Source organism: Pediculus humanus, genomic scaffold (genome assembly GCF_000006295.1).
Source record: "Pediculus humanus corporis 1103172107574 genomic scaffold, whole genome shotgun sequence".
Lineage (NCBI taxonomy): Eukaryota > Metazoa > Arthropoda > Insecta > Psocodea > Pediculidae > Pediculus > Pediculus humanus.
In genome coordinates, this window is record NW_002987189.1 from 1,074,320 (window position 1) to 1,087,815 (window position 13,496).

General features: G+C 27.3%; 6 protein-coding genes across 6 annotated transcripts in view; 3 read left to right on the top strand and 3 right to left on the bottom strand.

Annotated features, from left to right (window-relative positions):
- Phum_PHUM222140 (uncharacterized protein) overlaps positions 1-967 on the top strand; it is a gene marked incomplete at both ends in the record, with an annotated part of 2,111 nt that extends 1,144 nt beyond the window's left edge. Inside the window, 3 exons of the mRNA XM_002425803.1 lie at positions 30-220; positions 323-426; positions 510-967. Coding sequence (XP_002425848.1) covers positions 30-220; positions 323-426; positions 510-967 — 753 coding nt within the window. The remainder of the gene's footprint in view (positions 1-29; positions 221-322; positions 427-509) is intronic.
- A 752-nt stretch (positions 968-1,719) lies between these two features.
- On the bottom strand, positions 1,720-2,048 carry Phum_PHUM222150 (uncharacterized protein; the record flags this gene model as incomplete). Its single annotated transcript, XM_002425804.1, has 2 exons — positions 1,720-1,856; positions 1,970-2,048. 2 exons carry the CDS (start codon positions 2,046-2,048, stop codon positions 1,720-1,722), a joined length of 216 nt encoding a protein of 71 aa, XP_002425849.1.
- Positions 2,049-4,405: 2,357 nt separating this feature from the next.
- Positions 4,406-5,402, bottom strand: Phum_PHUM222160 (60S ribosomal protein L24, putative; the record flags this gene model as incomplete). The annotated part of the gene is made up of 4 exons (XM_002425805.1): positions 4,406-4,576; positions 4,733-4,980; positions 5,232-5,307; positions 5,398-5,402. 4 exons carry the CDS (start codon positions 5,400-5,402, stop codon positions 4,444-4,446), a joined length of 462 nt encoding a protein of 153 aa, XP_002425850.1. The 3' UTR covers positions 4,406-4,443.
- A 184-nt stretch (positions 5,403-5,586) lies between these two features.
- On the top strand, positions 5,587-6,267 carry Phum_PHUM222170 (uncharacterized protein; the record flags this gene model as incomplete). The annotated part of the gene is made up of 3 exons (XM_002425806.1): positions 5,587-5,714; positions 5,825-6,072; positions 6,158-6,267. The coding sequence occupies 3 exons, from the start codon at positions 5,587-5,589 to the stop codon at positions 6,265-6,267; spliced, it is 486 nt and encodes a 161-aa protein (XP_002425851.1).
- Positions 6,268-6,475: 208 nt separating this feature from the next.
- On the bottom strand, positions 6,476-9,285 carry Phum_PHUM222180 (uncharacterized protein; the record flags this gene model as incomplete). The annotated part of the gene is made up of 11 exons (XM_002425807.1): positions 6,476-6,505; positions 6,588-6,873; positions 6,943-7,110; positions 7,188-7,402; positions 7,489-7,722; positions 7,770-7,901; positions 7,976-8,173; positions 8,258-8,392; positions 8,470-8,657; positions 8,793-8,981; positions 9,093-9,285. The coding sequence occupies 11 exons, from the start codon at positions 9,283-9,285 to the stop codon at positions 6,476-6,478; spliced, it is 1,968 nt and encodes a 655-aa protein (XP_002425852.1).
- Positions 9,286-10,192: 907 nt separating this feature from the next.
- Positions 10,193-12,191, top strand: Phum_PHUM222190 (uncharacterized protein; the record flags this gene model as incomplete). The annotated part of the gene is made up of 5 exons (XM_002425808.1): positions 10,193-10,654; positions 10,781-10,875; positions 10,968-11,289; positions 11,846-12,061; positions 12,129-12,191. 5 exons carry the CDS (start codon positions 10,193-10,195, stop codon positions 12,189-12,191), a joined length of 1,158 nt encoding a protein of 385 aa, XP_002425853.1.
- Between the last annotated feature and the right edge of the window lie 1,305 nt (positions 12,192-13,496).

The window sequence follows — 13,496 nt, forward strand, 5'->3', positions numbered from 1 at the left end:
TATTTATTTATTTATCTATCTACGGACAGAAAGAAAAAAATGAAAACGTTAATGGAATACAAAAACATAAAATATACGTTGATAATGATGATGAAAAAATCCCCGGTTTGATAGAAGATGGACAAAAAATGGAAAAATTAAAAGAAAATAAAATAAAAATAAAAAAATTTTTAAGAGATGAAAATTTTATCGAGAAAGAAGAAGATGGAGGACGAGAGACGTTAAAAGCAAATTTTTTTTATAATAATAATGATAATAATATATCAGATGTTGAGCTTTTAAATAACGTACCTAATCAAAAAATAAAAAATTTTTTAGTCAGACCTAAAAGTTCTGGTGCCCGACTGTATGGAATCAGGCCAGGTAATGGAAATGACGATGATAATGATGATGAAACATTTGTTCCATTATCGAAATCGTTGTTTGGTAGCATGTCATTTAGTTCCTCCATTACAAGGTTTTTTTTTTTTCTAACGATTCGAAGTCGATAATAATAATATTGTTTACAGAAAAGAAAAAGTCTGGAGGACAGAAGAGGAAAACGTTATTAAAGGGTAATAAAACGGGACCGGGAAAATTTACGGATTTGATTGGATGCGATGAAAAACCAAAATTGATAAATAGTTTTAGTCAAACATCGGATATTATCATCCCATATTATTCATCATCACAAATGGGTGAAAATTTTTATGTAAATGGCGGGAAAAAAACGAAAACTTTTCTGGATAATTCAGATCCGTTTGTTGTGAGTTATCACAATCAAGGAGGAGGAGGAGGAGGGGGAGGGGGAGGGAAGAGAACGAATAGGAGAAAAAGCGAACAGGATTTAAACGTTTATAAAACTCCTACGAAAAAATCCGAAAGAATTAACATCAATACCGGGAAAATTTCGGAAAATAATAAATATAAATTCGATCATAATTCGAAATTTGATAATGATTTTCCAAAACGCCACCGGAAAATTTAACGACGCCATTAAAAATTAACAATAAATTTAAAAATGAAATTCTTTTAGATGTTACGCAATTCGTACCGTGAAAATTTTCTTAATGTACATTTCAATGTAATGATGATGATGATGATAACGCCAAAATATTATTATTATTATTATTATTATTGTGTGTGTTTTGTGTGTTTAATAACGTAATTATTATTATTATTATTATTATTACGTAATAATAACGAAAACTTTTTTTAAAAAAATTCAATTCAAAGGACAGAATTTTACTTTTTTTTTTTTTTTTTTCTACTTTCAAACTCAGTGTAAAACCTAAATAATTATTATTATTATTATCATTTCAACTTTTTAAATAAATAAATAAATACATAAATAAAATTATTTATATTTTACGCAATTTTCGATTTTTTTTTTTTTTTTTTTTTAATAATTTTAATTATTTATATAAATTACAAGTTTTTATTAATTAATTTTGTAATTTCGTTTTATTAACCCTCCAGCAATTATTTCGATTTATTAACCTCCGAGCAATTATTATTATTATCATTATTATTATTATTAATAAGAGTTTAAATAATTTCAAGTTGTTATGGGTTTTGTAAAGAGGGAAAAAAATTGTTGGGGTTTTGTGTGTGTGTGGAGAGAGAGAGAGAAAAAGAAATTTATATTAATAAATAATTTATTTATTACATTAAAAAAAAATAAAATAAAATAGTTATGTATGTGTGTGACGTCACGTGATTTTTATTAAATGTATATTATTATTGATAGGTTCGTACGATTTTTGCCCATTCCTTTGGAAAATTACGTTGCATGTGAAGGAGAACTTTTTGTATTTGTCTCATTTCTGTTGGTGTGCATTGTGGACAAGATCCACGAACGACCAAAGGTGCCAAAGCTGGAGGAAGAAACAACAACACAAATAAATAAATAAATTAATTAATTATTATTATTAATAATTTAAATAATTACTTCTTAATCTTCTTCCGACAGGATCGCACGGCGCTTCACCCAATGTACATTTTAATTGTCTTTGTAAATATCTTTTGTCTTTTAATGCCATTTCTAATTGGGAATCGCTTATTTCCATTCTACCAAATCCTCCTCGTCCTTCTGATTTTTTACCTTCGACCTTTTTCGTGGGGGCTCCCGACGATGGTGACGGTGCTGCTGATGGTGCTGCTGCTGATGGTGATGGTGGTGCTGACGATTTAACATTCGTCTGTTCGACCTTCTTTTCAATCGCGAAACAAATCGTACATAAAAATAAAACTAACACGATTTGAGTTTTCTGAAAAACAAACAATAATAATAATAATAATAATAATAAACTCTTTAAGGTACCAAAAATAAAATTTTAATCATTATTATCATTATTATTTAAAATTCCAAACGACGTTTTCTGTGTCAGGGACAAATTGAAAACAATGAGGTTGAGGATATTTTTATCCAGTTAATAATAATAATAATAATAATAATAATAATAATAATAATAATAATAATAATAATAATAATAATAATAATAATAATAATAATAATAATAATATAAGAAAAAGTTAACGAAAATCTTCTGGTAAAAATTAACAAAATAAAAAAAAAAAAAATTAGGAAACGAACTTACCATTTTTGTTGTTTGTTGTTGTTGTTGTTTGTTGTTTGTCGGTTGTGTGTTTGTCGAGAAATAAACGTTAAGAAAATAAAAGTGAGGAAGTGAGACAAATCCGAGAAATTACACGTAATAATAATAATAATAATAATGATAATGATAAATATTAAATAATAATAATTTATTATTTTTCACAACTGACATAAGCTAAATTTAGTTTTTTTTAGTTTTTTTAGTTTTCAGGTACCTCCCTTCAGGTTTTAGGTCGAGTTAGTTGGAAAGTTTGTGGATTGATACACATGATGCGGATTCAACGATTCGAATTTTTTTTTTCGTTTGTAATGGAAACGTTATTAACTCGTTTAATTTTTTTCTTTTTTTTTGAATGGCAAAGAATAAATATGAATATCATTATTATCATTATTATTATTAGTATTATTATTATATAAAATATATTTTAAATTTCGTCCTTTGTAAATATTTATATTAATTTCTATAAGTTAAGTATTATAATGAAAATGATTTGAAATTTAAATTTTTTCAAAATGGCGGAGAAAGAAGAAAACGTTCGTTCGTTGAATCCTCTAAATGTGAGATTAAATAAAAAGTGAAAGCTAAACACACAAATATTTTTTTTTTTTTTTTTATGGATAAATTTTAATCGCGCGTAAAAAAATAAGGAAAAAAAAAAGAAAAGGAAAATTTATCTCACCGTTGAAAAACCGTTAAAAAAAAAATTAAAGATTTTCTTTTATTATTATTATTATTATTATTCTTAGAATTCGGGTATTTGTTTCCTTTTCTTTTTACATCTTACGTAACATTCTCGGTAACATTAAATAATTTTAATTATTTATTCTCAAATACATAAAACGACGATAATTACAAAATTTTTTTTAATTTTTTATCGTGTAATTTATTTAAGTTTTAAAACATTATTCGTAATTTTACGCGGTAAATGAATTTTAAAAAAAATTGTTTCAAAACGTAAAATCCGTTGTATTCGAAATAGAAGTGACGGTTATTTTTGAATATTTTGTTTGTTGCGATTTATTTCTTGGTAAAAAAAACGTTAAAAGAATATTAAATGATTTGAAATTAATAAATTTTGAAACTTTTTCTTCTTTTCTTTCATAATGATTTTGAAAAACGTTTTTATGAAGTAGATTTATGTGACGGTTATAGGAAGTTGTATAAAAAAAAAAAAATTTTCGTTATGTAATGTTGCAAAATATGGAAAGTTATAATTCAATGAATGCAAAACGTATAATAAAAATATTTCTTAACGTTCTCTCCCTCCTCCATCCATTACTTTTTTTTTTTTTTTTTTCATTTCCTACGAATGGAAATATATATATAAAAAAGTTGTTCTCGTTTTAAGTTCCTGTTATTCATCTCAAACTTAAAAAACTTTCCCATTTTGAAAAAAAAAATGTTTAATTTCCTTTAATCATGTTTAAATTAAATGAAAGTTTATGTAAAATCTAATTTTTTTCTAAACAAATTCATTTACTTTATGATTTCGATATGAATTTATGTATCAAAGCAAAAAAAAATTAGTTTTCAGGTACTCAGGTACATCAGATTTTACATAATTATAGATCAAGTAATGTAAAATTGAGGATTCGATACTTTCCATGTCTTCAAAACTTTTCGAAATAACTATTGTCTACAAAATTATCATAAACATCAGAAAAATACATACTTACTCCGAGTAATTAATTATATATCTTCGTAATTAATGTGAAATTATTTAAAATAATAAGCATGAAATTGACCTTCAGGTAATTTAGGAATCGAAAGGAATGTTTAATAAAATTTATATGAAAACAAGATGAATTACTTAATGTAAAATGTATTATTATTTAAAATAATGACATTATCGTTTTCCTCCGACTCTTGGAGCTGATTTTTGTAAAACTTTAATAGCCTTTTGTTTAGGAGCTGTTTTAGTTTTAGCTGGAGCTGGTTTTTTAGTCGCCTTGATAGCTTTTTTCTGTTCTTTTGCAGCCCTAAAAATAAAAATTTTACCAATCAGGAATGTTTTGCAATTTTAAACGAATTTAAGTTAATATTGAAATAAGAATCGAAACAAAATTTTTCTATCTGATTTAAACACCAATGCATACTTTTGGACCGATTATAAATTACCAATCAATTATATATACCTGATAGCTTGTTCTCTTTGTGCCTTTCTTACTTCTGGCTTCATATTTCTTTTAGCTAAAATTTCAGTAAGTGATGCTCCAACAATAGCTCTCTGAAATTTTTGAGTTCTTCTAGTTCTCCTCTTTGTTTGTTCTTCTTCTTGACCTTTTTTATGTTTTCTTCTGTACAAAACTGTCCATGTTACTTTTCTAGGATTTCTACGAAGTAAGTGAGCCGATTCACATTTTTTGTTTAAGAAAGTGAATACCTATTTTGCGTAACAAAACATTTTAGTACGTTTTCAAAAAAAAAAAAAAAAAAAAAACAATATGTCGTTCGTATGATTTAGATATCGAGAATTTAGAATTCGTTCACACGACCCATAGCCTTTTAATAAAAATGATTTTTATGTAATTAAAAGGAAAAGCAATCGTCATTTTAATAATGGAATGGAATCATTTAAATATTAAATATCAGGGCGTGTAAAATGTATAATTAGTTTTGTTTATTTTGACTAACCTTTCCATCGGCTTTAACCATAGTTTTCCCATGGCCGGGATATATTTTGTAACCACTGTACGAACATAAACCGATCCTAAAATAAATAAATTTTATTTATAAACAGTTAATAAAATAATTAAATAAAGGATTACCGTGATAATTAAAAATTAAAAAAAAGGCTTACTTCATTTTGATTTAAATAATATTATACATAAAATGGCTGAAAACTATAAACGGAAGTGACGTCATTCAAGTTGTTTTAAAGAATGAAATTTTAGAAGGCGCAAATGGCGGAATGTTGCCATGGGAAACTTTTGTATCATTTTTTTTAAATGTATTAACTCAACGATAAGAGAGAGAAACCAAGTTAAACATGAGTTATTCCGTTCGATACACTTTTCTATTAACCACTCAAATTTTATTAATAATAGCCGATGTTTTATTAAATTCATTATCAGAATTTACCAGATTAAAACCAGAATTGCAGCTAGTTGCGTTTATGTGAGTAAAACATGTGAAAAAAAAAAAAAAAAAATGAATTCGTTAATATAACACCGCGTGTATTTTCCAATAAATATAATAATAATATTAATCGATTGTTTTTATTATAGATTTCAAGATGTTTTCATAGTTATTTCACTGACTGTAACATTGATAGGTTTTTTTTCCACATACGTGTTCCAAGCTGGTCTTGTTGAACTTCTTTTTGATAGATTTCGGCTAGCAATACTTATATCAGTTTTTTATTTTATCATAACTATAATTTTACATGCTTGGTTATTAACAATTAGATGGAATAATCCAAATAATTTTAATTGGACAGATGGATTAACGATATTTTTTTCTTGCCAAAGAATGTGTAAGTAATAACCAAAACAAACAAAAAATACTTTCAATCCATAAAATACATAATCAAACCTATTTTTTCTTATTTATTTATTTAGTTTCTCCAATATATTATTATTCGACAAAAAGAGCCATGTTAAGAATAAGCGATCCAAGATTTTATCAAAGTTTAGATTGGATAAGTCGTCATATTTTAGATAAAACGTGATCATTTTATTTATTTTAAGGAAAAAAAAATTGTGTTACTACGGTTTTTAAAATAAATAAATAAATTATTTATTTACTCTTTTTGCTCTCTAATTTAAACGTACCTTCCAAAAACAAGTTTTATAGGGAGTGCTCCCATTATTTAGGTTCTTATTAAAAAAAAAAAAACAATTTTTAGAAAAAAGCATTTTTATTTATTTTTTAATACCTTAAACTAATTTTTTTCTATTAATAACAGTCTTTGAGGGGGGGGGGGAAACTTAAAAATTAAATTTTTGTACATTTGAAATTAAATAAATATTACATCGGAATTTGATTTACGTGTAAAAATAATACTTTATCTAATAGATTTGGATCCGTTGTAAACGATGATCTTTTTATATTAAAACTATTTTGATTTTCAACTGAAATTTTCCCGGGTAAAACGGCACAGGCAGGAACGCAAATATATTTATCGGCTAAAAGTGCCAAATTTAAATATTTTCTACGATTGTTCGACCACCATTGAACGGGACAAGAGTCGAGGGGTGGAATCGCATCCGTGCAAAATTGATTGTATTCGATGTTTGCATTTTCCGATGGATCCGCTTTTACTTTTTGTATTTTACTATAATTTCCCAATAATAATTCCATACCTGAAAAATAAATATATATATATAACGCGTATGGGAATTACAAAAGTGCCATTCCATATGGTACCATCGTACCTGATAATCTACTTTTTTTCGCAACGGGTTCTTCCGTGGGTGGCACTTGATCTTCAATAACTTTTGTCAACATTCCTTTTATGAGTTCGCCGGTCGCCATTTTTTCTTCGTCGCTTGTATAAGGTAACAATTTAAACCTTACAAAAAAAAAACCTTAAAATTAATTTCAATTTTACAAAAAAAAATTTATTCTTTTTAATAATCATATTTCAACCTTGGATCCAACATGGTGGCAATTTGTAACAAAGGTGATATTTGTTCGTCGTTGTATCGAAATGATAAATCATCAATGATAATTTTTTTTAAATGTTGTAAAGTCAACGAATCCGTTTCTTTTTCTTTAAGCTTATTATTAATAACTTGCCAAAGTAAAGGTTTTAATAGTGATATCAATGGAATTTTTTCTTCGCTTAACGTCATGAGTGTCACCTGCACAAAAAAAACTTTTCCTTTTTACCAACGATCCAATCAATAATTGCCTTTTTTTTTTTTTTTTTGGTAAAATTATATCACACCTTAAAAGGTTCTAAAAGTGTTATTAAATCTTGTACGACTTCCCAATCGCATTCCATCATTTCCAATCCACTTTTCAAAGGATATTCAATGAGATCTTGTAAAATATTTTCAATAATATCTCTTTTAGCTATGAATTGTTCCAACATGTTTAACGTTGTTACCCAAAACGTTTCGTTATCTAATTGTAATGTTCCTTCTATCTGTAAATTGACATTTTTCTTTTTTAATCGAGCCTAACAAAAACGAAATAATATAACAATATATATATAAATATAATAACCTCTGCAGAAGATTCTTGAACCGTTAATGATTCTAATGCGTGGGAATTTCTTAGTATCGAAGAAATGATTCCTCGAACTTTACCAACTATTTCTCTTATCCCTTCATTTTCAAAACAAAGTCTCATGCATTCCTATTAAAACATATCATGTGTGAATAAATAACGGAGGAAAATTTTTTTCCACATATTTATATATCATTTCTTACTTTGATTGTATATTCAAAACAGGGTATTAACGTATATCCTTTATTATACATGGCCGCTAAAATTTCTTCACGTGATGTTGCAAACGTTACAGCTGTCACTTTTCCATAATCTATATTCCATTCCGACAAAACTGATTCTAATATGTGTTCCCATGTGTTGGAATCTATGGTAGGCAAAATGTGAATCGTACTCAATACCTATTCGAAAATTTTCCATTAGAACAATTGATTGATTGATTTTATTATTATTATTATTATTATTTGTTTTTTTTTTTTACATACTTTACAAACGACAGCATTGTTAGCATTTTGATAATATACACTAATAGTTAAAAAACTGTGATTACTAATCGATGTCCATTCTTCCAGTGTTAGGCCCACATCCGAACTTAAATTACAAATTTCTAATAAAAGATTCTGAAAATGAAAAAAATTTATCTTTTGATATCGGCAAGCATTAAAATAAATTGTAAAAATAAGGTAGCTGTAATAACCTCTTTAGTCGATTTATAAATCTTTGGTATTAAATCATAAGTAAGTTTCATTGTACTAGGAATTTCGCAGGGTGATTTAAGAGTGACAAGAAGTCTTTGAAAACCTCTTCCATCGACAACATAAGGAGATTGTAAATCTGCTATTACAAAATTTGCAATCGCATCAGTTATCGATTTGCTTTCTTTAGCTGTCACATGAGGAAACTAAAAAAATAATAATAATTAATTTACAAATTGAATTACTTTTTTAAGATGAAAAAAAAGAAAAATGTCAGTCATAACTGTTCATACCATTTTTTTTGATACTTGAGAAAAAACATAACTTTCTTCGACTTCGCTTCCGTCTAAATGAAATAATTGAGGTGTTTCTTCAGATATGTAATATTCTTCATTACTACTCCCGGCTTCTTCGATTCCTAATGAAACATCCTGTTTTATTTTAACAGGTTTTTTAATTACTTTACCTTTATTACTATCATCTAGAGCAACTTGACTTTCTATTTTAATAAGTTCTGCCAAGTGTTTATTTTGTAAATGCATTCTAGAAAATATTAATATATGAAATTTTAACATTTAATGTAATGTTAAAGGATTTTAATATTAAAATATTTACCTTAAGTTACTGGTATTTTTATTATAAGCTATTTGTGATTTACAAAGTATGCATATAATTTTTAATTTAGTTATAATTTCTCCTTTATCAGAGGCAGGAAAACCAAAATATTTCCAGTAAATACTTCTCATCGAAACAGGTACTACTAATTTTTTGTATGTGTAAACTAGTGATTCTGCTCCCGATGTTGAAGAACTAGCCATTCTTAAAATAAAAATTAAACATAAAAATATTAAACGATGAATATATATATTTTGTTAATAAAAAAAAAAAAAAAATACTTAAATACATACTTGAATGAATATTATCTCCAGTTTTTAACATAATAATAATAAAAATATTTAAAGGAAATTACATTGAAAAAAATTTTTATCTGTGGGTTATGAGGGAATTAAAAAAAAATTTTTTTTTTTTTTTTTTTTTTTCGCCTTTTTTCGTAAAAAAATTTTGCGTTTTGTTTTACCGAAAAACATTATTAATTAATAATTTTTAGATTTTGTTGTAAATACTTAAATTAACCTTGAATTTATAATAATAAATTAAATTAAAATAAATTTTTTTAAATGAATAATTAAAATGGATGAATCCGTATATGGACGGATTTATCGAAATGTTTAATTAAAAATGTTACAACGATCGAAATTCGTTATCGATAAATAAATATTATTTAATTAAAGATTAGAAAATGGATCGGCGAAGGAACACCGCGATCAAAACGAATCTCGAAAAAAAATCAATTATTTTTTAACGATTTTAAAAACGATTTTTAATGGACACAAAAAAGCCGTTACTAAGTATGAACAAATGCTTAATCATTTACCTTCTCTTTAATCGAGATCAAGAGAGTTTCAAGTTCTATCGAATATCGAGTTCTCGCCTTGTAAAACCTCGTTTACAAAAATCGTTCGATTCATTGAATATTGCCACCAATAGAAAATAGCACAGATCGATATTTTCCTTTGTCAATATAGCAGACGATATAATGGATGGCAAAACAAATTTATATGTTAGTTACAAGTTGTGATTCAATTCAATTCTCATCACCGCGACTTTTTTCATAATTTTTTTTTTTTGGCCGGGCTAATTTTTTAAATTTTAATTATAAAAAAAATGTATAGAAATAAAAAACCGGATACGAATTCATTATTTACGGAAGCAGTTTGTGAAGGGGATTCGTTTAATTCACTTGAATCCCCCTCGTTTTCTACCGATGAGGCTGTCGTGCTCGAACCTAGTGCTAGAATTAAGGCACTTGCCGACAGTGGTAATGCATTCGAAGTCGATCATCACATACCTCCCAGAAAATATTACAGATCTGGACTTGAAATGGTCCGTATGGCAGACGTTTATCTCAAAGAAGGGAGCCTCGAAAATGCTTATGTTCTTTACATGAAGTTCATGACATTATTTTTGGAAAAAATAAGAAAACATCCCAATTTTAAGTCTGTTTCAATTGTTGATAGAGCTCAAAATGATGCAAAACTCAAAGAAGTTTTGACAAAGGCTGAAAAATTAAAAACTAAATTGTTAGACTTATACGAACAAGAACATAAGTTTTATTTGGAAAGACAGGTATATTATTTAAAAATATTTCCTCTACAAGATTCTTTTATCTGAATGATATTTATGTGAATGGTCATTTTATGTTAAATTTTAATCACTCCAAAATTATCAATTTTCATGTTTGAATTGTTTTAGGCGAAAATAAAAGCTGCCATGTTGAAAAAGTTTCAAGAAGAGCAGGAGAAAAATCGAAAAGGCGTTTTTCCAAACGTGACAGATGATGATAAAGAGTAAGTTTTTATTTCTTTTTACTAACAAAAAACAAAATTGACTAATAAATAACGAAGGTCAATTCCTAATATTTAAAAAAAAAAATTTTTAGTAAAGGTGTTGCAGCCAAAGAAAATGTCGGAACAAGACCTACTTTACTAAGACCATTATCACAAATCAATGTTGCTCTCAGGCACATGATGGTCCCAGCAAAACTCATGTCAAAATTTTTAATACTTTCCATGATGAACACTGAGCAAAACAAAGAAACTTGTGGAATATTAGCTGGACGTTTGGAAAGGGATCAACTCACAATATCTCATTTATTGATTCCTAAACAAGTGGGAACTTCAGATTCGTGCACGACAGAAAACGAAGAAGAAATTTTTGAATATTTAGATGAACATAATTTGATCACTTTAGGTTGGATTCATGTAAGTCAAATCCCAATTCAATCCCAGTCAAATAAGGAAATAAAAATTTATGAATCAATGATAAATTTCAAGAACTGATATTTTTTGAACGAGTAAAATTTTTCATAATCATTCGTTTATTCGATTCTGCTGCTGCTGCTAAAAAAAATGGAGTTTTACGATATAATGATTACAGGAAATGAAGAAGACATGGATGACAAGTTTTATAGTTTAAATATAAAAAAAAAACATTTTAAAATGGACGACCAACCATAAAAACACATCCAAGGTCAATTAAGAGAAAAAAAAAAAAAAAAAAACATGTTGTCGATTTTGAATCAAGTCAAAAAAAAAAAAAAATGACTCATTGTCAGCATTTATTTATATAATGACATTTTTTACGTTTTATTTTTTTACTTTGCAGGAAGTGACGTCATTTTTTTTTCAATTTTTCCGTTTTATTATCATATCCGGTCGTCGTTGTAATAATCATCATCATTTCTAATACGATTTGATTGGGGGGGCAGCGGGTGTTACGCAACAAGTTTTCCATCAACTTGATTCTTTTCTCTTTCAGACTCATCCGAGTCAAACAGCTTTTCTGTCGTCTGTGGATTTACACACTCATTGTTCTTATCAATTGATGATACCCGAAGCTTTGGCCATCGTTTGCTCTCCGAAAAATGAAGAAAATGGTTTTTTCATATTGACTCCAGAACACGGACTCGACGTTGTTGCCAATTGCAGGCAAACGGGATTTCATCCTCATCCAACCGAGCCTCCCTTATACAAGGTATGAAAATTTCACATAATCATGATTATGAGTCTGTTATTAAATTTTTTCGTCTTTTCCCTTCCAGAAAGCAGAACACATCGCCATCGAAGATTTACCCGTCGAAATCATAGACTTGAGAAGAAAATAATGAAAATCATCATCAAAGAGAAGAATACCATCGCCATCATAATAAAACTTTTCTTTTCTTTTCCAAACGACGTCCATTAAAATGTTAAAAAATGGAGGGAAGAAAAAAAAAATGGCGTCGCAGTACATATTTTAATGGGAAAGGATAAATTTCTTTTTTTTTTAATTAACAATATTATTATTATTATTTCTTAACGTTTAACTGTTACATATTGATCGTTTGTAAATTTGGTTTTTTGCACGTGTCGACAACGTGCGGGGAAGGGGAAGGGAAAGGTTTGCATTTATTTACAAAAGAAAAATTAGTATAAATGATGACCAAAACATAAAAAGCTGCCTTTTTAGTTTTTTTTTTTATTTAATTTGTAAAGAAGAAATATTAAATTGTTCCTTTGAAAATCATTGTTTATAATAATAATAATAATAATATGTGTATTTTTACGAAACCGTCCTCGCGATCTGAATCATATTGTTATTTAGTTATTAAGTTGTTGTCCGCCATTGGCGCAAAATCACAATTTTTCCTTTTTTTTTTTTTTTGCTTTGAAATTAATTTTTTATTATTAAAAAAATGTGATATTATTTATGCATATCTTTATATTATGTTTTATGGTAAAAAAAAAAAAAATACACACATTTTGTTTGTTTAAATTTTTTTTTATTATAATTAAAAATATAATAATAATAATACAAATTTTTTTTAAATTTCATTTACAAAAGTTTTTTTATTTATTATCATTTTCCATACTCCATACAACATCAAAAAATTTTAATTGGAGCACTTTTGACTGCTGACACGATTTGCAAAATATCAACAGTATGTAGAGTCAATCACGCAGAATGCTGACCGAGGCCATTGCAGGACGTATCCACGGGTAAACAATAAAGAAGCATTTGTGGACATGTTCTTAAGTAGATTTAAAGACCATCCAAAAATTAAGAATAACACTAACAACAGGAAGTAAACTGTAGTGCAATGAGGGATTTATCCACCTAATTAGGATTAAAAACTAAAGAAGCTATGAAGTAGTTATTTGATCCAAAGGTAGAACCTGAGATGGATAGGATAGTTATAAGATATAAGGACAGACTCATATTACATGAGAGACTTAGGATTATCTTCAAAAGGTCCATATCCATCAGAGGTTAATCCCTTATTATACAACTAGATATATGCAATGAGGCGCAAGGGCATACACGATTCTGGTATCAATAGCACAGTGAATCTAGAAGCTTATGTAGCTGAAAGAGATGAACCACAAGCACAATAATAACGTGAGAGGAAATAAGAAAATGCTGATAGAAG